Source organism: Pleurodeles waltl, chromosome 11 (genome assembly GCF_031143425.1).
Source record: "Pleurodeles waltl isolate 20211129_DDA chromosome 11, aPleWal1.hap1.20221129, whole genome shotgun sequence".
Classification (NCBI taxonomy): domain Eukaryota; kingdom Metazoa; phylum Chordata; class Amphibia; order Caudata; family Salamandridae; genus Pleurodeles; species Pleurodeles waltl.
The window spans coordinates 924,395,145-924,421,802 of record NC_090450.1 but is presented as its reverse complement, the minus strand read 5'-3'; the positions used below and the strand labels follow the sequence as shown (position 1 = coordinate 924,421,802).

General features: G+C 45.0%; 1 protein-coding gene across 1 annotated transcript in view; it reads right to left on the bottom strand.

Moving 5' to 3' along the window:
• ARL6IP4 (ARF like GTPase 6 interacting protein 4) overlaps window positions 1–26,658 on the bottom strand; it is a 115,599-nt gene that overhangs the window by 20,215 nt on the left and 68,726 nt on the right. The window contains exon 3 of the mRNA XM_069214968.1: window positions 4,975–5,316. Within this exon, the coding sequence (XP_069071069.1) occupies window positions 4,975–5,316 (342 nt within the window). The remainder of the gene's footprint in view (window positions 1–4,974; window positions 5,317–26,658) is intronic.

Here is a 26,658-nt window from a genome sequence, read left to right as displayed (position 1 = left end):
AAAATGTCTGGAGTGTGAGTGGTAACAAACGTCCTGTCTGTAGATCAGGTAGACAGACGTATGTAGGTAAGGACTGTAAATGGGAAAAGAAGGCTACGCATTAATGAAAACTACTGAAAATAATGATGACATTGTAGGCCACTATCTCTCGGGGGAAGAAGAGAGGCAGTCCTCTTTTTTAACACTTCCTTTGGGTCGAACAGAATTATGGATTGCTAACTGTCCAGACTGGTCTTGTTTTAATTTTATTCCCTGTTCCTCACCTGTACTTCTGGATTTCTATTGTGGACAAACTGTCATACATATTTATAAGTACGTCACTGCCACCTCTGTGGTTATAATGATAAGGGCAATGGAAAAACTGCAAAACATGTTTTCGCAGTACTTGTCTCACCCACCTTGATGGAGGTGAGGTTCTGAGCAACAGCCACTCAGACCAGGAAGTGCACCTGTATAAAGCAGCATGTCCTATCAAAGGTTTAAAGACGTTTCTACACATTGTCACTATGCTAAAGGAATTACACTAGCTCCCTCGCCTGGCCCTAATTATGCTCAACACCAGCCGCATCATCTATGAAACCAAACAATACTCCAACTTCCCTGGTCAAGAAATGAACCACCTTTGGCAGAGAGTGCTATACCACGAGCAGGACATCAGAAGAATAAAGATGGAGACGAAAAAGGAAGAGACCAGAATTCAGGCCTTCTCCATCTATGCACCATAGTGTTAGAAAACTACAGTGACGCTAACATTAGAAAAATATTTCATTAACTTAATTTTGGAGAAATGTCAAAATAACTTTTCCCCCAAAAAAATATAGTGCTTGGAAAACGGCAAATGTTTATTTAAAAAAAAGAGGTGTGGTGGTCTTTCTTTTAGGTCTACCGCAGTAGTTTAAAAAGAAGGAAAGACAGCAAGAGGAAGGTAAGAAGGAGGTGGGTATAGTCGATGGGGAAGAGTCGAATGGATGAGGTAGGGAAGGCCGTTGGGATTAGAAAAAAAAGCTCAGCCCTCTTTTAAAATAAAAACAAAAGGACTGCAGGATTAAAAGGGCACAAAAGGATAACCTGAAAAATGTAATATTTTCATTTCATCCGGTTGATCTTGTCAACCTGCTGAAACCCTGCTTTGAGAGAAAAAATCACCAAGACAGGTTATATGAAAAAATTCGACAGGAGCATCTTCTTGAGGTTAATATTTCATCAAAAGCACATGCAACCCATTAGAAAAGCCCTGGCTCACCTGTGGTTCAGGAAGAAACTGAAAACATGCCTGTCCAATAAATAATATCAACCAAAGCACACTTGCCCTTGCATGCCTCTTGTAATCAGGTATCATCATACCTCAGACCTCCCATCCTTGCTTAGCCACAGTTGCTCCTAAGCTCAGTTCATGCTGCTACATACGTACTCGCTAAGCAACTGCTTAAATCTGAAGGTCACCAAGAGGATAGAGTGGTGCGCGGAAGTAATAAAAGCGTCCCATTATGATTCCACCATTTTAAATTTCAAAGTTTAATGTCGGCAGTTTGAGCGTGAGGTTTGATCCAGACTGGCTACATGGTGACAGCTAAAGACAGTAGCCCACAGTTTCTAAGCATCTTGATTTTTTAACAGTGACAATAAATTTGCGGTTTTTGGCTGCCTAACATGCAATCCTAGAACTGATTTAATTTTGATGCTCCAAAAACAGAAACAGTAGAAATGGAAATGAACAAGAGAAGACATCGGCCTTATCGTTTATGTGGTTAATATTCAGGAGGTCTGCTTGCAATATTTCTCTAATCTGTAGCCAGTGTGAACAGTCACACATAAAATGTTAAAGAAGAGTTTCTCTTCAGGCATTCTGGAAGTAAAAATATAAGGCAGAAGGACTACCGTCGACAGGGCGGTTGTTGTGATGAACTTGACTGAAGGCCTCATCCTCGGCTTCACCCCCTCCGTCTGGGACGACTCCTGGTGGCCTGCCACACTGGGAACGGCACCGACACCTACCAACCACGCACGCAACCTGGGATTTATCCTGGACTCATCGTTATCAATGACACAGCAAGTCAACGCCATCTCTTGCTCTTGCTTCAACACCCTCCGCATGCTTCGGAAGATCTACAAATGGAACCACACTGGAACCAGAAGGAATGTCACCCAAGCAGCAGACTGGACTACGGCAACGCCCCTTACATAGGAACCACGGCCAAGCTCCAGAAAAGACTGAAACGCATACAGAACGCCTCCGCACCCCTCATCCTGGTCATTCCCCTCCACAGCCACATCACAGCCCACCTAAGAAACCTGCACTGGCTCCCCATCAACAAGAGAACCACGTTCAAACTCCTCACCCACTCTCACAAGGCACTGCATAACACCGCACCAGAATACCTCAACAGACGGCTCTCCTTTTAAACCCCGACCCGACAGCTTCGCTGACTATGCCCTCGCCACCATCCCACCCATCCACAGAACAACTGTTGGTGGAGGATCGTTCTCCCACCTAGCCGCCAAGACATGGAACACTCTTCCCACCCACCTGCAACAGATACAGGACCTACTTACCTTCAGGAGACACCTCAAAACTTGGCTGTTTGAGCAGTAGCGCCCCCTCCCCCCCCTTCAGCGCCTTGAGACCCTTACGGGTGAGTAGTGTGCTTTACAAATGCCTTGATTGATTGATTGAAGGCCCTCTAGCAAATGGGTCATCAGTCAAAGACTTCTAATTGCACAGCCAATCGAATCTCTGCAGCCAGAAACCTGATGCTCTGCCCACATATAAAAAATGGCGGATGTCCCGCATACACTAAACTCTAAATGACTCCTTGAAATGTAAATTGAATGAAAGAATGAGCTGGCAAAGCATGCTTTATGCCCTTAAGGTAGTTGTAACTTCTGAGCAAGTATGTTTTCAACCTATTTGCATAATATTTCACATAAACAGTCTCAAAGCAATGCACATGTCAAAAATCACAGAAAAAACACTGACTTGAATGTATGAAATTAATACTGATTGGAATATTTCAAATTCATGTTCTCTTCAAGGAACATCTCATACATAACTGATAAGGAAGGAAGCTGTTATTCATCAGGCCACCTTTGCCTGATAACATGAGCATAAAATATTGCCCTGTCTACCGCTCCGTTGGTTTCCTGCAAGACATGTGCTTTATATTTGCATCTTTTCAAATGGTCATTGCACCACTGAATTACTAAACCACTGCAAAATGTATTTTTGTATAATTTTACACATACGCAGAACTTTGTTATTCTGCAGAGAAAATTTAGAACCCATAGTGTTCACAGAAAAAAAGCACAAAATACCTGAAAACGCCTCAATGATTTACATTGCCTTTTTCGACCTACAAAGTAATTGAACATGCTCTTGAGACTTGGTTGCAAAGGGAACTGCCTCTTAAGCTAGGTAACTCTTGCTTCACACTAATGCTGGAGCTTGGCAGGGATAGGTGGGCTCAACAATCAGCATCAACATTTCCCACTCCTCAGAAGACTCTGAATCTACCGGTTTGCTTTCTTCTGCTGCAAAGGAATTGTGGAGTAAAGGACAGTGTGGGACACGTTTCCCTTCTTTCGTCCCTAACATGGAAACACAGACATCCATCGCCTACTGCTGTCAATTCAGCAGTTGAAATTCTGGCTAACTTAAAAAACATTTTTAACAAAAAGGTGAATTCCTGAACCCTTTTTAGTGGTCATCTTTATTCAAACTGTTTTATTTGCAAGCAGACTGCTCCACACTCCAACTATGTGAGCACCAAAACATAAGCCTAAGGTTCCCACAGTACTGGTTACTGCAGGGAAAGGTTGCATGTCAGCATTGCATCTTTGCCTCTTTAGGGAGTGCGCTATAACTGCTTGAGGGCCATTTGGGAATGTCTTGCTAACAGGGCTGTAGAAAGCAGACACATAAATGTGATGTGACTCGCCTCATGTCAATCAGAAGTGTTAGCCGGTGATGGCCTCTCTCATTAGCCATGAAAGTGGTGGAACGGTCGCATAGTAGAGTGATTTGTGCTAGATAGGTATCTGAGGTCATATACCTGTCATGGAAACCTAGAAAATCTAACACCAGTGATTACACTCTAGAGGGATGGATACTAGATTCAAGGATCTGACAACACCCAAACACTGAATAAGATCTGTCATCGCTACTTCTTACCCGTGCTACAATGTGTGTTTCTTTATGACTTTTACACTCACGGAGCTGGATGCACACAATTAAATAAAAACTTGAAACACAAAAACTGTGAAACCTACCTGAACACGAGAGACAATTGATTGAATCAGGACCTACAGACATTTATGGAGAGAGGTGGCCTTTCAAACGGCAGACAGTCCGTCAGATCTGAAGTAAAAATGTGTGGAAAAATGTGCTCGTGGAAAGGAGGCTACGAGAATGGCGGGAAAGTTGCTAATGGAAATATTGAGGAACGCCCAAAATGGAAGACCGGAGAGGTTTTCTAAAACATTCACCTTTACATTTTGCACCCTACATTCACCCCCTAGATTTACTCCTAAAAAGCCTGAGTAAGTGTGTCTTTAGAGTGATTAAGTGCCCCATATGCCCACCTATTTTCAGGAGACATCGGGAAGGAGTGGTTCTGCAAGGAAAAAACATTGTAAAGTTGGGGGAAAATTGTGCAATGTGATATTTTCCTGTAACCCTAATACCCCATAGGTGAAGGGGAAAACAGTTGTATGTTCTTCATAGGTTTTGGTTTTTTAAAAAAAATTCCCCTAAATGAGCAAATTCAAGTAAATTGGAGGCATAAGGGAACAAATTGTAAACTTATTTATCTGTTTGAGAATTGGCCATGAAACAAATGAATTCAAGGGCTGTGCTGGCCTTCTAGTAAGCTCAAAGGACTCAACTGTGGTTTTATTGCTTTAATAAGCTGCACAATAATACTTTATCTGATGTGTAATATACAGTTTGTGTTATAGAAATCCCATATTGGGACTCACCTGGGCCAGAGTCCACCTGGACCTCTTTCTGCCATTGGCTGATTGAAGGTCCCGGAACATCTTCAGCAAGTTTACACTTGACTTTGCCAGTCTTTTCCTTCAACTGTGTTTTCTTTTTTACCTTCTGCTTCTTTTTCTTTTTGTTCTTCTTCTCATCATGTTTCTTTGTCTTCTTCTTTGGGTGATGCATCCTCTGTGGTGAACCAGAGTCATCGTCACTAGAATCACTTGAAGAGGAACTGGATGATGAAGAGGAAGATGATGAAGATGATGCCTCAGAAGAGGACTGTGAAGACGATGAAGAATATCTTTGTTTCTTTCTTTTCACCTTACTCTTTTTGCCTAAAAATACATAACAATCTAAATGTAAGTGAAAAGAAGCGCATCACCAGGCACTTTCACAACTGTGGTAAATTACTGCAAAAAAGCACTTACAACCAATATTAATGCTAAACCGAGAGCAACTGCCAAGATTCAAATCTACTTTCAAAACATCTTCTCCCACCCCCCTACCCCTGGAGAATCCACACATAACTTTAGAACACACACATCAAAAGTGAGACCATTACAGGTTATTCCCTTCGATCCTCAATTCCTCTACCAAGGTTATATCATAACATCCTTCATATGTGATCATTTGTTTATATGTTACACAGGATATCCACGTTCTTTTAAAGACCCACCATCCTCACTCTTGGTCATGAAACTCGTTTTCACCCTTCCTCATCCTCCTCGTGAGTAAGGACCGGGGGTGAAGGCAACTAATGTTATGTTTATTGATTTTTCAAGTTCACAGATTACTGGCAAAAATCCAGTTTCTAGGTGTCGATCAACAAATTGACATAATATACAACAAACAAAAAGCCAATACAAGTAAAAGTGACAAATTAAAGTTAAGGTTGAAAGAGAGCAACCAAGTTCCAATTAGCCAGTGTAGTCGAAGATAACAAGTTTAGTCCTCTGTCTAATGTATCTTAGTAGTTAATTCCACTTGCAACGGTTTTGCTCATGCCTGGATAGGCACCAGTTTGGAAGGTGCAGCTTCTGTTCTTACTTGGAAAATAAGAGACTAGTGGGCTAGTAACACAGGAACAGGTTGGCCAGATATACCAGTGCTTTGCCATAAAAAGCTTTCCATAGTAGTGTTAGACATTGGTATTGAATTTGATTTTCTACTGTGAGCTACCCTTGCTCAAATCTTCCTTGTTTGACATGATTATGCTTTGTGCATACACAAATGATAAGTTCTGCTGTGTTTTGGACTTTTTGCAATTTAAATGAGTACATGGTGAGTAGAGCCAAGTAAACTACCATAGAATAATACATTCTAGAAAAACGACTGGAATAAATACTTTACAGCGGTCTGCGGATAGTAGTGAACAAGCTTTAGCTACAGCATAAAGGTGATAACTGCATAAATTCACTGAGGCCTGTACTCGTGGAATGAAGGTCAAATCAACATCAAACACAACTCCAGGTTATGTGGATCAGAGAGGGAGAAGTGCCAAAGACAGGTGGCCAGCCAACTTCGAGGCAGGGTGGGGTCTTTTACTCTATTTAGGAACAATAGTTTTATTGCATTGTAAGTAAAGGCCAATAGTGTGCATCCAATATGTTAACAATAAAAGATGATTAGCTAGTCGTTGATGGCTCTAAACTCTTTGGAACACCCCTTACAAAGAGACTAGGAGTAGAAATTTCCTAGATTAAGGGATCATGCCCTCTTGTGCCCATCCCTTTCCAGATACGTTGAACCAATCTTGAAGTCTTGAGATGAGAATAGTGTGATTCACAGTACTGAAGGCCGCTGATGAGTCGTACACAATAACACTAAAGCAGTATACTGGCCTCGATACCTGGTTTGTAATGCCTTTTTCACCAATGCCTATGATTACGGTTTCTATGGCCCAAAGAGGGCAGAAGCCTAACTGGAAGTTAGCAAAAAATTTGCCTCGTTATGTACAATCTTGTAGTTCTAGGCACACTTCTGCGTAGATTATTTTGTTTAGAAATATTAACATGCAAACAGGCATATAGTTGGCTGGGCTTGATGAGTTGAAAACAATACAAGAGGCAGTACTACTGCTTGTTTTTTTTAAATCTTAATAAATGCCTCTTTGTAATGAATCATTAATTACTCAAGTGACATTGCTAGCCATTTCAGCACTGAAAGCTCATCAATTTAGGGGAGCAAGCAGCCTTTACTTAAACTAAGGCATTTTGTAAAAGAGATTTTGCATCAGGTTTAAAGGCACAGCATTGATAACCATCTGTTCTCGAGTGATATCCAAATTTCTCCCCTGCCCCTACTGGCCCAGTCGAGGGATCTCAGTGGGATATTCCCGGGTCGGCCGCTACATCCAAAGGGGAGTTATCGCATGGGCTTCCCCTGAAGGCATTCCAACTCCCCCAGATTTGTACTAATTTCTGTGGACATCCGCAACTCTCATAAGTCACCTACTCCGCTAGCATGCACCAGTCCATGTCTTTCATCCAATCCCACAACAAGGGTGTCTGGGGCACGCCCCACAGTCTTGTGATGTTTCTTTTGGCGACCATCATTCTGAGAGTCATCCACAGTATCTCAGTTCTCCGGAGAGCTGTAGTGTCCCATACATTTAATAAGCACCATTTAATCGAAGCCTATATCTCACTACTATACAACTCATTCATGCATTCGATTACAGAGTACCAGTACCCCCCCCGTATCTCTGGGCAGTCCTTATTATGTGCAGAAAGGATTCCTCTTGCCCATACACTTTAAAACAGTGAGTGGCAGATGATCTGCCCAGTTTGGCCCTGATGGACCATGTCACATACGACCTATGGAGGATTTGCAATCGCACCAAGCAGAACCTGGCTCTAAATCCCACTTCCTGGAGGGAGGCCAGGGCTGCGCACCATTCATCATAGTCAAAGCTTGCCACATCATTCTCCCATTGTGTCTCTAGGTGTACTAACGGGTCTGGGGGGTCGTTAATCAGTTTGACATGTGAGGGAAATGACTTTTTCGTGTGTAGATGTTCTTCTAATAACCTACACTTCCTTGGGGAAAATTCAGGTAGGTCTGTCCCCTTGGGAAGTGCGGACTGGAGAGCATGGCAAACGTGAAGGTAGAGGAAATACTCCGAGGGTGCCAATGCAAATTCTTCTTATAGGTCCGGGACATTGCATCCAGAGGTACCCTTTGAGATACTGATGATGTCCCATCTGTCAAACCCGGGGAGAGACCCCTAGGTTCCTAACACTGCGAAGTCCCAGAGGAGGTAGCCTGCGTTTCTTCTCTCAGCCAAACGTTCGTAGCGCAGAGTGCCAGTAACTGAGAGTCACCACCGTGGGTCCGCAAAAGAGCTGCGGCCTGGGGGATGCGTAAATTACTCTCAGGTGATCTCCTGGATGAATCTGGCCCATGTCCATACAGTAAGCTGGTTCGTGGTGAGGTGTGTGCACCCAGTAGTTGATGGTAATGAATTGTGCTACACAGTGGTATTCGGGAATGGCGATTTCCCTGTCATACCATCCGCTGGTCAGTTTGGCTAATACTATATTTGCCGGGCTACCATCCCATAGCAGAGTTCTAAACTTGTAATCTACGGCTTTGTAGTAAGCTAAGGAGAGAGGGTAGCCAATAAACATAAGGGGCCAGCCCATATAACCCTACTATATCCAGACTGGTACAAACAACGTGAACGTGCTCCAATGATATAGTAGGAACAAATATATATCTACTATGCCCAAAGTGAACAACTTAATTGATCACCGGGAATACTGCCAGTATTATTTTAACACCAATTCTTTTATTTACTTCATCTCTTTCTATCACTCATAATGTAGCCCCTTGCTGTGTCATATTGATACACCGAATTTTGCTACACGCACTCTTAAAAACACTATACATAACAATAAATCACATCTATACATAACATAAACAAAATGAACATAAAAAACACAAAAATCAACTAATTTTTCAAATTATTTACTGTGTGCCACAAATTGCACACATCGTGCTTCCTAATTGTTCCAAAACGGGCTACCAGTCCATATTAAAAAAAGCTGTCCACTTTTGAGGAAGTATAACGAATATCACAATTGATTAGTAATTCTATCACTGCGATTTAATTGTTTTATTCAGAAATTTCCTCCGCTTGAGTTCATGAATTTCTTTCTGATACTCCTCAGATCCTTGGTCCACACGTTTCGGCCCCAAATCCATATAGGCCTCATCAGGACATAGGAAGACATACAATATCTAAACATAAAAACCACACTCATATATGTATCTCTCCATTTATCAGTCCATTTCTGACAATCGTAACACAAACGGAGAGTATAGGGAGATTGGAACAAAGTATTTAGTAGGAATCAACCCATACTAGCTCCCTATATACAAAGCCAATAAACACAAAAGGGTATGGGGTTCACTAATGATAAGGAGCTGCAACCACCGGAGATTATCCAGGGGCTCCTAGACCTCAATGGGTGTCAACAATGAAGTGTGAGTGCTGTGGGATGGTGATGGATAGGGGGAGGGGGTATTTCCTTTAAGGACTAGGTGGTCTCACACACTATATAGTGTCATGCTTCATCATTTGACCACCTAGTCCCACCCAGGTAGGACATACCCTTTTGCATTTCTGACAATCCGCACCCTATTTACACCATCTCTCCTTATTCACCCTGTGTGATCATGACCACATTTGTTATATCACTATTCAAATTACCCTTTAACTTAAACTAAACCAATCCATAAGCGGTGAGGTGAGCATTCCTATGTTTGCCTAGTGTGAATCACCTACTCCCACAAACCCTATGTCGTAGAGTTATTGGAAAACCTTAACCAAAGGCTACTGGCTCCTACTAACCTTGAAAATACGTTATATGCATCACATGTATGCTGATACAAGGGGCATACGTAAAGGCCTTCCGATGTAACCATTCACAAGTGGACGTGTTCCCTGGCAAGCATAGCATGTGGTATTTATTCCATCAACGCATGAGTTCCCATACTATGAGGGGGTAAATCTGCATATTAACCCAAAGTTAAACAAAACTGCTATGTTCTGTATACACTTGTTTAGCAATAAAACACATTCACAATACCGTTACTCGAAACTAGTATGTTCCGTATAAACTTGCTTAACAAATAGCACAAATTAACAGTCATATAAAGAATTACATTTATTGGATCCAGAGTTTTTGGTCATTTTCTTTCCTTAGTGTTTCAAGGTGGTTATCTGTGTACTGCACCAGCTTTGTGGGGCTTTCTTCCTCCTAGGAGTTCTAATGTTTTTGCATGGTGCTAATGGAGCATTTGGCATGTCAGAACTAAGGATCAAGGAGCACCACCTGGAGAGAACACTGATGTTCCAGCAGGCTGATGGGGACACCTTCTGCAGTTCTTCCACATCGAGGTTCATATCGTATAGTCAAGCTTGAATCTATGATTTTCGGTCTTTGTTGGTTTGTGCTTTTGGGACATTCTCAATATCCAAGCCAGGAATAGCTCAAGGCAGGCAGATATGCGTTAGTTGTCATCAGTGCACTGATGAATCTTGATATAGTTGGTGAGTATAGAATCTAGTGGCTACATTTACAGGTTGACGATCATGGGGCAGACAAAGAACTCTAGAGCGATTCAAAGGAGGAATGTGCCTGGTATCTCACAATTTATAACTGCACATTTTTGTATTTTTAAATTTTATTTATTCATTTTTTTCACTGTTAATCATAGAGATAATCAAGATAACCTATTACCATTGCAAGCAACATGAGTCAAATTCAGCACCAGTTTAAGGCTCAATTGGCACGCACAGCCTGCAGGCCCAACCATTAGTACTACCCAGTTCATCTGGTGTGATTACGACTACCGGAGTTAGTCTCCTCATCTTCCGTGAGCAGGACCTCTCAAAAAGATGCCAATATATCTCTTTGGCAGGAAGTTGCGGGCAGCAGTTCCGATATATTTCTAGATGATCACTGCAATAGGTCAGTTTGGCTATCCATTGTTTTTTAGCTGTGGTTTGCTCTTCACCGCAGTGCCTCGCCACAAGGCAATTGGATTGCAGTAGTGCCAGCTCTGTGAACGTCCTATGTGGCACTAGGTGTAACATTTTCCCATATGTTTGGGCACAGCAGTACTGCCATGCTGAATCCAGTATAGGGGCCTGGAGGCCTTCCTCCCACTCTGCTCTAGCAAGTGCAGACTATGCCGGCCTCACCTCCTGAATCTCCCTCTAAGGTTTGGTAGTGAGTTGCTTGGAGTGTGGACGTCCATGATTTTTTAAAAACAGATTTTATAAGTATAACAAAACACTGGTCTATCTAGATGCACACCCTTGAATCATTTATCGTGTTGATAAAGGTCAATTAGCACAGCGAGAAATCAAGTCTGGACATATCGCTATAGAAAGAAGACGTGTCCGATAAAGAAACACCTTCAGTCCGGCATAGTGAAAAGTGTGGTATGGAGCCAGTCAGAGGAGAAAGGTCCTGCCCTCTTTGTAAAACAACCAAGGGGGAATAACAGAATGTACTGGCAAGGTCGATGATGAGGGCAGTAAGGAGTTCACTGTGACTCATAGCATAAATAGTGTGGATGAGGAGGGCCCGAGGAAGAACTAGTTGTTCTGGTCAGGCCTCTGATCTAAGTCCACAACAGTGGCTGAGATATTCTCTGGTGGGAAGGCAAGTGAGATAATGCTCCTTAAGAGCAGGCCAGAACCACTATCGTCAAGGGACTGCCCATAGCCATGAGTCAACTGATCAGGAGTGTAGGGTCACAGGGATTAACCTACTGATCACAAGGGCATGCTATTGTCCCTGGGCGGTTCACCCAGTCGGGGACAGAAATTATCCCAGTCATCAGAGATTCAGTATTTATGGAGGCCTTGGTTTCCTTCTCTATGTAAGAGCTTGCTCTCTGCTTTAGACCAGTAACCGATTGTCTCACCATGCCTGGGCCAGAGAGGTCACAATTGCATTCTAGCTGATTGCTTTGCAGGACTTGGGGCATCTATATAAGCCCAGAACACGCAGCTCCCAAGTAGGCTGAGTAGGTCGACAGGTCCTGAATGACCTAGGATTGAAAATCTGTCCTGACAGCCCCAGAGCATATGATGAAAGGCGGCTGGGGATCTATGGCAACGTAGGAAAGAGGCAGAGGCACCAAGGAAGATTCAGTGCAGTTGGGCCCGGTAGAGATAGGCTTGGTGGAGGATGAAAAAAGGGATCCATTGAGAACTGGCGTTTCGGAAATCAGACACAACACGGATATTCCAGTGGCATAGCGCACTCTTTTTCATGTAGTACACAATAGAATTCTGTCCGCCACGTCTCCTGGAGGGTACTCAAAGCATCACAGGTGTAGGAATTGTGTGAGCGATAGAGCCAAGTCATGAAAAGATGTGTGACTCCAAACTACAACATATGTGTAGATTGGTGTATTAGAGAGGACTCCTCCTCGAACGCCCAAACAGCTTAAAGGGTGTGTACGAGCCCACCATGCATCAAGCATTGCCCACTGTGCAACCAGTGGTTGTCTACAAGGTCCCGCAATTGGAGATGGAAATTTTCAGTTGTCTACCATCTAGGAGGGAGTTGTGGAGTTCCAACAATTACATGTTCGGGGTATATGGGTGCCTCTAACCCATTATCATGCGGTGGCACAACAGGGAACATAAAGCAAACTTAACCAGTCAGGGGGATCCATGTTGTAGTGTCTAGGGACAGTGAACATTAAGACCACGCAGCTAAGGGGCGGACTCAAGAAAAGGGATTATGCAATAAGTAATAAAGAGGATCTCACAAACTGAAACAATGTCATGCAGTCAAATTGAAGCTTTAGGAGCCACATTTTATCCGATGCCGAAAGTCGACTATGAAATGTACATTTTCAATCAAGCGGGCAACAAGTTAGTGAGACGATGGATGAGTTTGATGACCGGCTTGGTGTGCTTGTCAAACACTGTAAATTTAGTGAATTTAATGATGAGGAAGCCATGTGCCTCAAAGTCATTGATGGTTGTTTGTCAGACTCATTCTGAAGACACACATTGCGAGAGACACTTAGCTTAGAATCAGTAATAATGGCTGCCAGAGCCGAGGAACGAGCAGACCAACAAGTCACTGACATGGTAGCAGAAACAACAAGTGGCGAATCAGCGCTGGTCATGAAGAGCAGACTCAAGCGCCAAGCAGACATTCATAAGCTGACATCACAAAATAAAGGAAGACTGTTTACAATGTGGATTTTAATTTCCACATAAGGATAAATGTCCAGCCATCAAACAAATATGCAAGGGGTGTGGAAAGGAGGATAATTTCATAACAGTTTGCAAAGCAAAGGACAAACCAAGTGTGTTACAGCGAGACGAGAAAATGGACACCAGAAAATTCCAGAAGCATTCTCGCCACACCCACACAGACAAAAATCAACCTCAACTGCAACAGGTGGAAACCAAACAAAGTCGATAATCTTCAAAGTCACCCAGCACAAGTTCCTCAACGTCACCAGCGAAAAAAGACAGTAAAGAGGGTGAATGAGCAATGATCATAAGTAAAAAGGAGTGACGTGCATATGTGGGCCTTGCCACTTGCAAAGAAGACAAACATGTACAAAACACAGGCGAGTTAACAAAACAAAAGAATTCAGATGGACCTTGCCCCAAGACCAAACTCAAGGCCAGTGGCTGTCCCATAACCTTTATAACTGATATCTGTCATCGATCAACATCATGCCAGTCTAACAATTTCACAGTTTGACACCTGTACCGCGTCAAGCTGTCAAATACAAAAGTGTATACATCGGCTGCTTCCAAACTGTTATGAAGTCAAGGATCATTCACAGCGACCTTGCAGCACAAGAAGACGTCTGTGCAGGTCCCATTCCACATTCTTCAAGGTGCTCTATCTAGCGCATGCTTACTGAGTTTTACAACTGCTGCTGACATGGGACTGATATCTATCAATTACAACCAAAATACGCAAGCTAGCATTTTGCATTAGTTACCATCCCTGTTCCATGGCCTACGAAGGCTCAAGGCAATGGAGGTGCAATTCCACATTGATGAAGACATCCGTCATGTAGCACCGCAACACCACAGGATAGCATTTCATCTACAAGGAGCAGTCGGGAAGGAACTAGAAGCCCCGCTGAAACACAACATTAACGAGCACTCTACTAGTTCCACACCATGGGTAACGCTAATAGTGGTAGTGCCAAAAAAGGGCAGTGGAGGTGCAGTGTGGATGTGTGGCAGATCAACAAGTGAATTGAGAGAGAAAGGGACTCTGGTCCGCACACTGCAGATATGATCATGCAGCTCAGTGAAGCCAAAGTCTTTTCCCGTCTTGACTTGATTAAAGGGTACCATTAACTCGAACTGGAAGAAAACTCCAGGTACTTTACCACTTTTTCGACTCATGTTGGTTTGTTCAGATACAGAAAACTTAGCTTTGGTGTATCATCTATTGCAGAATTATTTCGAGATGTAATACAAAGGATTATTCAGCCTATTGCACATGTGAATTTCATAAAACGAAATTCAAATTCTTTGGCCACGTGTTTTCTGATGGAGGGATGACTCCTGATAAAGTGAGAGTATTATCTGCCGCTAGTCCTCCACAAGATGTCTTCATGGTACAGTCCTTCTTGGGCATGGCAAGCTATTTTTCACAGTACATTTGTGATTTTGCCACAGTGAGTGCCCCAAGTGAAATGTTCAGCTCCGATGTCCACTGAATGTGACTACAGTTTAAAGAATATAAAACATGCAATTGATAGTGCGACTGAGATGGCTTAGTTTGATCCTAAACTGCACAGAGGTCATTGTTAACGCGAGCCTAGTGGGGCTGGGAGCGATCCTTGCTCATCATAGTGGACATCCGAATACTTGGAGACGCATCATGGCATACACCAGTCGAAGCATATCCAACACAGAACATGCTTCTTCCCAGTCAGAAAAAGAAAGCCTAGCTGTGGTATAGGCTTGTGAACATTTTCATGTGTTTCTGTGTGGAAAGCATTTCACAGTAATTTCAGACCACTAGGCACTGCTCACAATTTTATTTTTGGAAATCTAAAGGTCAAGATACTCCTTGTATTGAAAGGTGGGGGTTGTGCCTACAAAAGTACGACTACACAATTGTGCACAAGACAGGCACGAATCAAAACCCTGCATATTATTTCCTATGAATGCCCCTGCAGCGGCATAGCTCAACGTCGAAAACTGCAGAGGACTACATCAACTTCATTGTAAGGTCTGGCATGCCTGCATCTCTGTCTATTAAGCAAATTTCTGCCACCACAAATGCTGACAAGGACATGTTGGACCTTAAAAACAATATTTCAGTACAATCATGAAGACACAGTGTTCAACCTCAAGGTGACTATGTTGAATTTGAAAAATACCGAAATGTCCAAGATGAACTGTCTGTCACCAAAGAAGGCATTGTATTAAGAGGATCCTTGATTGTCATACCTACGAGTCTGAGACAGCAAGTCATCGAACTTGCCCACAAAGGACAACGTTACATTGTAGCCACCAAGAGGGCATTGAGAGATCGAGTGTGGTTCCCTCGACTGGATGAGGAAATCAGACAGGAGTTAAAGTAGTGTCACTTTTGCAACTCCCTCTTATCCCACCGTGACCCAGCATCCACTTACCATGACCGATCTTCTTGCGCATGCTTGGGAGATAATAGCTGTCGACTTCTTTGGGCCCCTGGCAAATGGACACCATCTCAGGGTGGTCATCAATTAATATTCCCAGTTGCCTCTGGCGGAGGATATGTCATTGACAACTCACAACAAAGTTATTGAGAGGCTAGACAGCATATCTACACTGTGGAAAACATAACAAGATAATGGATCATGACTCCCTCCCAATGCAAGCAATCGGAACCCATAGAACAATTGAGCGAGGGTGGCGTCACAGTTCAGCAGGAAGAGACAGGATTTACCCATGTTAATCATCAGGCACGAGGTCCACTCAAAGTCCTCAAGGGTCCATGCAATAGGGTCCAAGCCCAGTCGATCATCTGGGACATAAAGAAGGACGTCATCTGCATATACAGAGATGGCATGAATGCCGTCATGGGGGTGAATGCCCCACAACCAGATCTCGCTTTGTATTCTCGCCGTCTAAGGCTCCATGGCTAGAATTAATAGCATAGGGGAGAGTGGGCAACCCTGTAGGCTGCCTCTACCAACTGTGATTCAGCCTGAGATATGTCTGTCCGTTTAAATCCGTACCACCGGAGCTGTGTAGAGGAGATGCCCATATGAAAGAATTTGGGGCCAACACCCTCTGAGCTCCTCAAACAGGAAGGATCTTCTAGCATATCAATCGTCTTCTCTAGGTCGAGAATTATTGCTGCCGAAAAAGGCCATTGCCCCAGGGCAACCTTCATTATCTGGAATAGGTGCCTAATATTAAGGAACATCAATCTGACTGGTGTAAACCCATTTTGGTCTAGGTGGACTAGGTAGAGGACGACTCCCTAAAGGTGGTCTGCTGAGTCCGTAATCAGAATCTTATGGTCTCTATACAATAAGGTTGGATCCAAGGGGTCCTTATGTGGCTTCAGAATGGTAACCAGGGCTGTCTCTCAGAAAGATGGGAAAGAGTGCCCCATTCTGTAACCTCATAATTCAGAGCTTTGGGGTCAATGTTGCCATGCATGTTTAGTAGAATTCAGTGGATAGACCTTCTAGGCCAAGGGTCTTCCCCAAAGCCCGATCCGTGATTGCTGCTTTTATTTTTTGGGGGTTGATAGGGCCCTCGAACATCGGGCAAATCCAAGGGAGAGTAGTCTACATCATAAAAAGCTCTAATTCTTCAATATTCGGATGGGAGAATCTCTATGCAGGCAGTCATAGAGGCACACATTTCTTGCTGGAGGCACACAGGGACCCCCTTGTTTATCCCTGATCTCTGGGATGGGGAACCCCTGACAATCCTCCGAGAGAATTCACGCTAACAATGGAACAGATTCACGGGACTCGGAGTCCTGGCCATGTACGCTCCCTGATCAATACAGCAGTTTGTCAGTCCAGTCAGAAACACCCCTTTCCTCCCTGAGCGGGATCAATAAGGTCTGCGCATGCCATAGGGCATTCTACGGCTCTAAACTCTACCCCAGCGTATGTCCTTACCACACAAAGAGGTTGCCATTCCAGAGAAGTGCATTCCACCACTTGGGCCTGGATACAGTGGCACTGGACCACCACCATCATCACCTGGAGTTCTAATTATAATCAAAGTATTCCACCAATCTAGCGGCAAGGGTTGTCATCTAGCATTGGGACATATAAATTCCAAGAGGGGAGGCCGCGTGGGGGCCTCCCATTCCAGTATGTGGGTGCTCATGATAGATTGAAATAGCTTGAACTGTGTTGGCTCGTCGGGGAAGTCTAGCGTGATCTGTTTTGCTAATGGACTTCAAACTTTCATAAAGAAATATATCTAACAGAGGGGTTGCAGCATGTGCCCTGAACATGTCTAGTGTGGTTTATTGGCCTTCCTCCTACAGGTCTCCCCACTCTGTGATGCCCAGAATGCACAGCTGGGATGTCACCTTGGCTTTCTACAGCATAGGGAATTGCAAGTGAAGTGTAAGGGGGTTGTCTGGGGTGTATACTGGGGCAGCCGGTCTAGCTTCCAAAGCCTATCTCAGGCTACACCAGTACAGCAGAGTGTACTGATCTCAGAGGATTGTCGTGCCAGATTCACCGTTGCCAGTGGGGCGAGATGTGCTGCTTCCTGTCCAACTGCTAGGTGGGCAACATACTTCTGTGGATGGATCCAACTGTGTGCAACGTGTGCCCCCACCATAACCCTCATCTTATCATTTTCGCTATATTTGTCTTAAACTACACATCTCAAATCAGTCAGACCTTTCAACTTTTCTATATTTACATCCTTCCAGCCTACCCACTCTATTTAGCAAGGGACTTGCTATCCTTTCTCTTAAAAGTACAAATGGTGACAAATTAGTGCTGGCATGTGATGTAATGCGCATTGCTCAGCTACAGATTTCTTTTTTGAATAGTTTATTGACTTTTAACATGGTACATGTTGCACAAGAGACACAAACAGATCACTGAGATATCATCTTATTTCACATATATAGCCTACTGTCAAATGCACACAATACTATCAGCTAGCATACACCAATCCATACTTTCACTCCATGTTCAAGGTAGGAGTCCAATAAATTCTCCAGTATTTAGCAATATTTCTCCTGGCTACCACTAATGCTAGCCTGCAAAACAATCCTTTATATCTTGACAATCCCCGGTCTTTCCAAATGCCAAGAACTGCTAAACATGCCTTTAATTCAAAGTTTTCCCAGTAGTACCCTATCTGATTACTAATGTTGAAGATTATGGAAGATGGTGCCTGTCTGATTACAACCCCAGGGGCATGTATCATCACTCATCCTTATAAATGTCTTCAAATGCTCTCTTGTACAGCAGGAGGTGCACTGTGGCATCTTTAATTGGACTAGCCTAGACCTGACCATGATTGTCACTTTGTGTAGGTGACTACATGCTGCTCTCCAGACTTCATCATCTAGTGTACCGCTCTCTGGTTCACATTTATTCTTGGGTCTGTGAGTGTCCCTTGGGTGATGTTTATCAGGGTCCTATATGTTTGTGATAGCACATGTTTATGAAGTGAGGCTGTCAATACTCTATATTCCAGGGGTGTTCATCCTGGGTGTCTTGTAGCAGGTCAGTATATTTTTCAAATGCATTTGAACCATATGTATTTATAGTATCTGGTGTCCGTTACTTCAATTTCTTATTGCACGTCCTCAAATATTTTAAAACCCTCAGGCCATTAAATCCACCAGGTTCCTGCTGCATAAATATTTCCCTATCCCTTAAAATATGAATTTCTACATAGCTGAAACTTGTTGTATCCAATTTCATAGGGAAGATCATTCCAATCTGTCAACAAGAACATAACTAATTTAGACCAATTAATACTGGAGCTGGAGTATTCTCCATATCTGTTCACTAAAGTCTGTACTCTGTGGATGGAGTGTTCAGACTTTGCTAAAAACAGCAAGAGGTCTTCTGCACAGAGTGAAATTATGTCCTCTCAATCAGAAGTCCATCTCATTCCTCTAATCTAGCCATCCTTCTTATAAGGTGACCCGATTTTGGCACCAAAAACTGTTATATTCCACCAATATAAAAGAAGGAGTACAATTTTGCATTGGCAATAGGGCACATAACAACTTTCGTGACTGAGCACACCAACACAGAAAATACAGACCAGGACAAACTAAGGGAATTAATGCAACTTTTACACACAGCAAGATCAGAGCAGGCTTGCTAACAAATCGTGCACTTTAACACATAAAAATGTGCCCCCCTCTGTGTTCGGTCGATCCTCACTGAAAACTGTGCTAAATATGCTGATATTTACTGGGACAGATGGTGAAAGACTCAGATTGTCTTGGCGATTCCAAGATACTCGGTCACTGTACTCCTCCTTATTCATTTTTTCAATGGATGTAGGGCAAGGGTGAACAGGAATGGTGAAAGGGGGCAATCTTGGCTTGCGCTTCACCCAAGACAAACACTTCTAACCATGTGCCATTCTCCCTAACTCTAGCTAGTGTTTGTTTTTTTAATATAGGAGGGAGTTCCATGATAGCAAAGGAGGGCCAAAGCCGTTTCACTCTAGTATTGCAAATACGAGGGAAACACACTAATAAGTTGAACGCCTTTTTGGCATCGAGCTACTGAATTGTTTCTTTGTATTCCTTTTGTTTTCAGCAGGCATCCACATATGTGCCACAGGTGGAGAAGTGTGGCACAATGGTTAGAGCGGCAGACCCTGATGCAAAGATCTGGCCAGGGACCAGGGTTCAATTCCCGCCTCAGCGGGTCTTTGGCTCAATTCCCTTGGCTCAGATAATTCTCGCCTCAGTGCCTAATCTAATTAATGGGTCTAACTCTGGGCAATAGCTTGCTTAATCTCACAACGGCCCTGACAGCGCTTGGATGCCTGGCTTCACCCTGGGGGTTGCCTAACGGGTGAGTAGTGCGCTATACAAGTGCGAAGTTTACAGTTTACAGATTATGCCTAATGGATCTCTTGGTCTAAGTGAACAAGTGATCTTTGGTAATGAATTATCTGGTAGAGACTCTATCTAGCTCCAGATTCCTTACCTTTGATTTTCCCAGACTGGATCCTGAAACTTTTGCTAGTAATACCCCTGGCGACAATGGCACCGGATGTGATGTCGCTGTCACCTATATAGGCACCCCTCAGGCATCAGTTACTTTTATCATAACTTTCCATGCCAGAAGCCTAGAGCCATGACAAGAACAGATGCAATGTGCGTCAAAACTAGGGCCCTGAGAAAGGGATCACCTTAACCCTAGTAACAAGTCAGCAGAGTGGGAAGGCATGGGTGGGTGTAAGGAATCTGCAGCTAGATAGAGTCTCTACCAGAAAAAGCATTACCGATGGTCCCTTACCTCTGATTAGATATTCAAGCCATATCCTCCTGGCAGTGGGCTGCGGACAATGTTTTAGACTAAAAAGTCCTGCAAGACTGACCAGGGTCGAAAGGCCCATCCTTTCGGACCTGACTGTCCAGACAGTAGTGTTTGGCAAACATGTGCAGTGATGCCCACTTTGCTGCCTGGCAGATATCTAGGACTGGGACTCCACTTACCCTGGTGGAATGGGCCCTTAAACCCTCGGGAGGCTGCTTCTTAGCCAGGGCATATCAGATCTTAATACAGAGAATGTTCCAGTGTGAAATGGTCTGCTTCTGTACTGCCCGTCCCTTCTTTGTTCTCATATACCCCATGAAGAGTTGGTTGTCCACCCAGAACTCTTTTGTGCAGTCAAAGTAAAACGACAACACTCTTTTTGGGTCCAGCCAGTGGAGTCGCATCTCTTCCTTAGAGGGATGTGGCGGAGCAAGCAAGGTGGGCAAGATGACAGTTTGACCCAGATGGAATGGGGTGGGATCACCAGAGGCACAAGTGTGTAGCACAACCTTTTCTGGGAACACTGTGAGATATCGTGGCTTAGATGATAATGCCTGTATCTCACTCACCTTCGGGCAGATGTATTGCTACTAAGACTGTCTTTATGGTGAGCAGCCAGGGGGGACAATTGTGCAAAGGCTCGAAAGGAGTGCACATGAGGTATGTGAGAACTAGATTGAGATCCCACTGAGGCATGACAAAGGGTGTAAGGGGAAACATATTTACAAGTCCTTTAAGAAACCTATTTACAATATGTGACTTGAAAAGAGAGGGTTGATCAGGCAGCCGCAGAAAGGCTGACAGAGCAGAGAGATAGTCCTTCAGTGTCCCCAGAGAGGAACCCTGTTGGGCAAGTGAGAATCTATAGACTTCTCTGTATGATATCTTACAAATATTTGCCAATGGAAGGCATATACCATTTTTGTGGCTGAACGCCTGGCTGCCAAGATAATGTTACAGACTTCGGGAGGAAGGTCGAAGGATGTCAACTGCCGCCGCTCAATCTCCACACATGAAGGCGCAAAGTTGACAGGTTCAGGTGGAGGACCCTCCCTGGCTTCTGCAACAGAAGATCCTCCTGAAGGGGCAGCCTGATTGGAGGATCAATGTTCATTTCCAGAAGCTCAGGATACCAGACTCTCTGTGGCCAGTCCGGAGCAACAAGGATTACTTGGGCCCTGTCGATCTTGACCTTCTTGAGAACTCTGGGCATGAGTGGTGTGGGTGGAAAGGCGCACAGGAGGCCTGAGGTCCACTCGTAACTAAAAGCATTGCTGTGCGAGTGCCGCCTTGGAAACTCCAACGCACAATACTGCTGACACAGTGCGTTCTCTTTGGAGACAAATAGATCAAACCAAGGATTTCCCCTCTGCTGAAAGGGACCTTGTACCACCTCCGAATTAAGACACCACTCGTGATCGGCTAGGCATTGATGGCTGAGTTTATCCAGCCTGGCATTCAGAGAATCTGCCAGGTGTTGAACCACCAGGACTCTGCCCTGTTGTCCTAGCCATGTCCAGAGACGCAAGGCCTCTTGACAAAGGGACTATGACCCCACCCCACCCTGCTTGTTGCAGTACCACACGGTGGTGGTGTTGTCCATGAACATCTGCACTAACCTCCCCTTGACAGAGGGAAGAAATGCATTCAACGCTAGTCATATCACCCTGAGCTCCAACATGTTTATGCGGAGTCTGGATTCTGCCATATACCAGAGTCCTCAGATCTCCACCTCTCCCAGATGGCTGCCCCATCCCAGGAGTGACGCGTCTGTCACTACTGTGAGGTCTGGTTGGGGAAAGGAGAGGAGTCTGCCTTTGACCCAATCGTGATTTTTTAACCACCACTGCAGGTCCTTCACAGTTCCCTCCGAGATCTGGACCAGGTCGGAGAGATTTCCCTGATGCTGCATCCAATGGAACTTCAGGTCCCACTGCAGAGCCCACAGATGCCATCTGGCATGTTTTCCCATGGCCCTGAGGCCCAGCAGCTTCAGAGTTAGTATCACTGAAACCCAGGAAAGAGGCTGAAACATCGGTATCATAGCCTGAATATCCCAGACTCGCTGCTTAGGAGCATAAGGCTAAAACTGCACTGTGTCCAGAACAGCTCCTATGAAAGACGGCGTCTGAGAGGGAGTCAGACGTGCCTCAGCACATTTATAGTGAGCCCCAGAGAATGCAGCAGGTTTGCGGTAGTCTGGAGTGGGGAAACAACAGCATGGGACTAGGCCACCTTCAACAGCCAGTCGTTGAGGCAGGGGAAGACTGAAACCGCTGACCTGTGCAGATAAGCTGGGACCACCGCCATCACCCTGGTGAACACCCGAGGGGCACTGGTAAGGTCAAATGGTAGTACAGTGGCCTGAAAGTGTTCGTGGGCCCACCTTCAACCACAGGTAATGCCTGTGGGCCAGCAGGATAGGAATATGAAAATATGCATCCTGCAAGTCCAGCGCTACCAACCAGTCTTCTAGGTCTAGGGCAGACAAGACCTGAGCCAACATGAGCATCTTGAACTTCTTTTTGAGGAAGAGATTTACGGTTGGTAGGTCTAGAACAGGGTGAATACCCTTTTTCTTTTTGGGTATCAGAAAGTAGCTGGAATAACAACCACTGCCTACTTCTGATATCGGGACTCTTTATATGGCTCTCTTGGCCAAGAAAGCTGTAATTTCCTATCGGTGCAGTGGAACATGATCCTCCGCCAGCCCTTTGAATGTTGCTGACATAGGAGGAAGAAAGGATTGAAAAGGCAGGGCATAGCCCTTCTTGGTGATCTGCAGTACCCATGCGTCTGAAGTTATAGACGTCCAGTGGAGCGATGATGGCGTATTCTCTATCTGTGCAAGCATGGTCCTGCAGGTCCAAACTAGGAGGGTTGTGAGGCTGCAGCTGCCAGGGGCTGAAGACACTGAACCGACATCCTCGCAAACCCTGGATTGGTTACACAGGAAGGTGGCTGGCATAGGGCTGGCATGGTGCCACGTCTCTTTTGTAGTCATGAAAGGGGCGAAAGGCAGATGGTGGACGAGGGGTCGCTGAGAGGCCCAAGGACTAGGCCGTAGCCTGAGAGCCCTTAAAGTGCTCCAGCACAGAGTCTGCTTTCTTGCCAAACAAGCAACTGCCATCAAGGGGCATGTCCATCAGATTTGCTTGGACATCCCCCCAAACACCAGATGTCCTCAGCCAGGCCTGGCACCGCAGGGCAACATTGACGCAACCACTCTGCCCAGCGAGCCAGTCATATCTAAATGTTCTAAACCACACCAATGGCGAACTTAGCTGCGTCTCTCCCATCTTTCACTGCTTGGAAGAGTATGGTTCTGGCCTCCTCTGGGACCTGAGGCAGCACTTGTAAAAGCATGTCCTAAATAGTATGGAGAAATCACCTAATAAGCACAGGGTTTCACCAACCTCAGTGCCAGGCTAGTGGAAGAAAATAATTGTTTCCCAACAAGGTCCAGCCTCCTGGATTCCCTATTCGGAGGAGCGGAAGGGAATGGGCTATGAGACATGGAGGCTTGGACTACCAAGCTCTTAGGGGTGGAGTGTTGGCTGAGAAAGCTAGGGTTGCCAGAAGCAGGGAGATGGTGGTGGGCAATCGTCCTATTTGCAGGAGCCCCTGTGCTGGGCTTGGACCAAGTGCCCAGCAGGACATCTGTAAGTGCTTCATTGAAGGGCAAAAGGGGTTCAGATGTAGAAGTCGCAGGCTGAAGCACTTCCATCAAGATATTTGTCTTGACAGTCTCTGAGGACAGTTCGAGGTCAAGGACCTTCGCTGCTATATGCACCACCATTGCACAGGATGCTCCCTCCTCCATAGTCACAGAGGGGGGAAGAGAGGACAAGCCAGTATCTGGTGAGACATCCAGACCACTGTCCTCTCCAAGCTCCTCCTACAAGTTCAAAGATCTTTCCAACTAGTTTTCTAAAGGGTCTAGTTACCCCTCCCACTCTTCACCCACACCTAACTGTGAAAAATAAGACCCAGGCAATGATCTGGCACCTGTGGGCACCGTCAGCACTGGAATCGTCGTCGTACAATGCTGTTCCCTCTTCAGATCATTGGTTATAGGAATGGGGCTGGCACTGGTCATCAGCAGTGCCGAGAGCATCTGCAGTGGAAAAGGTTGCCTGGGTATGACAGGCACCGGTCCATATCCAGATCTGGATCCACAAGACGCTGCCACAGTCGAGGCAGAAGCCGCTGATGTGGATCTGGCTCTAGTCTCATCCGAGCCCACGGGGCCTGAAGGCACGCTAGAGGGGTCGACCCACTCGAATATGCGGCCCATGGCCCCGTACAACTCTTATTTCAGCGGGTGTCGATCTGACTCCTGGAAAGGGTGGGAGGCGCGGAGTCGAACTGGCTAACAGCTCTGCAGAATCGTACTGGGAACGCCGATGTTCTCTGCTCGTCTTGTCAGCCGACAGATGAGGTGAGGACGAAGTCCACTTGGAGTTCTTCTTATGCCTCTTTCCCAAATGTCCCAAGGACCTTGAATGGGAAGAAAAGGACTTGGGGATCCGAGATCGGTCCGGCGACGACCTCCTTGACCGGGACGGAGACATTCTCAAAGTCATGCGGGCTGGTGTTGCAGACTGCCAGGCCGCAAGCAGCTTTAGGAACTGCTACCTCAAAGCCTTCGGCGCCATGGCACTGCAGCCCGAGCATGACGAGGAGTCATGGTCGCACTCAAGGCACCAGAGGCAAATGAGATGGCGTGCTGACAGGCGCAAAATGGTTTAAACTCTGCCTTCCTCAAAGACATCTCAATACACAAACAAAAAACTTGACAAAAAGTAAAAAAAAAAAGGCTTGTCAAAAGGCGACAGAGGGGTAGCTCTCTCCAGATCTGTGCTAACTAATGCAGAAAGAAAAGAATTGATGCCTGTGCGTGTGGGGGGGGGGAGCATATATAGGTGACAGCAACATCACATCTGGTGCCAACAATGCCACACGAAGCAGAATGGAGCCACCCAAGGGCGTGAGCAAGGAGTATTGCTCAGCAAAAGTTTCCGGATCCAGCCTGATGTCTTGAATAATCTTCAGCTAGAGGTCTCTATCAGATACTTTATCTATGATAGTACATAAGATCCTGTCAAGGACCTTAGTTAAGATCAGAATTTCTACCTTTATTAAGGAAATTAACCCACTGGATGCACATTCATCTGGAGGTTTACCTTATTTATGGACAAGTATTACTGTTGCCATAGGCAGATCTAGGGACATTTACCACTGTTATTGGCATTGTATAGCATACGTTTAATGGGTTCAACCAGCTTATTCCCGAGCCGTCTGAAGATTTCTATTGGAAAGCCTCTTAAGCCTGAGCATTTCAAACTCTTTAGCTGCTTTACTGCGTCTAAAATTTCATCCATTCTCAATTCTTCCTCCAGCTTTTAACGTTTTCATGAATCATGATTTTACCACAAAATCCACAGTGGTGCCTGATGCCCAAGATGTCCATTAAAAGAGGCACTAAAAATAAAATTTCCAAACAGTGTTTGCTTTTTTCTTCTTTTGCTGTGCCTTTTTTTTAATCATGCAGGGCTATTGGCACACAGCACATCATAATGTGCTTCGATGGAGCCTGCCGAAGAGCAGTTTCGTTTTTATCGCTCCTTGCAAGAGCTGGTCAACGCGCCACGGAGTCATGGCTGTAGGAATGTCAACGTTTATATGTGGCTGTCCGACTGCCTGCATAGAACAGGCTGCAGGTATGTGTGCAAACCTGACAGGTGAAACCTGGACTCACCTGTGCATGCCTGACAGGTGCATACCTGACAGGTGAGACCTGGACTCCCTCCTTCCTTCTTCTTGCTACATTTTGAGTGGGCTGAGCACGACTACTCAGGTGAAGTATATCTCAGTGATTCGTAGAGATTTGCTGCACACATGCACTGTTGCACCATACTGGTGGTGGGCCTTTTTCTCTCATCTTACGACAGATAGCTGACTCTCATCTGCCAGCAGTGAACTTTCTCTCAGCTGACAAAAGACCACGTTCAATAACTTACAGCATAGTGCGCTCACAACGTGCAAGTCGCTGCCTCCCCCCACTGAAACAGTTCCAAGGAGAGAGACAACTGCAATTATGGTGGTTCAACCATGACATAGCCTTTCATTCATGCACTCACATAGTGTCAGTGGAAAATGAT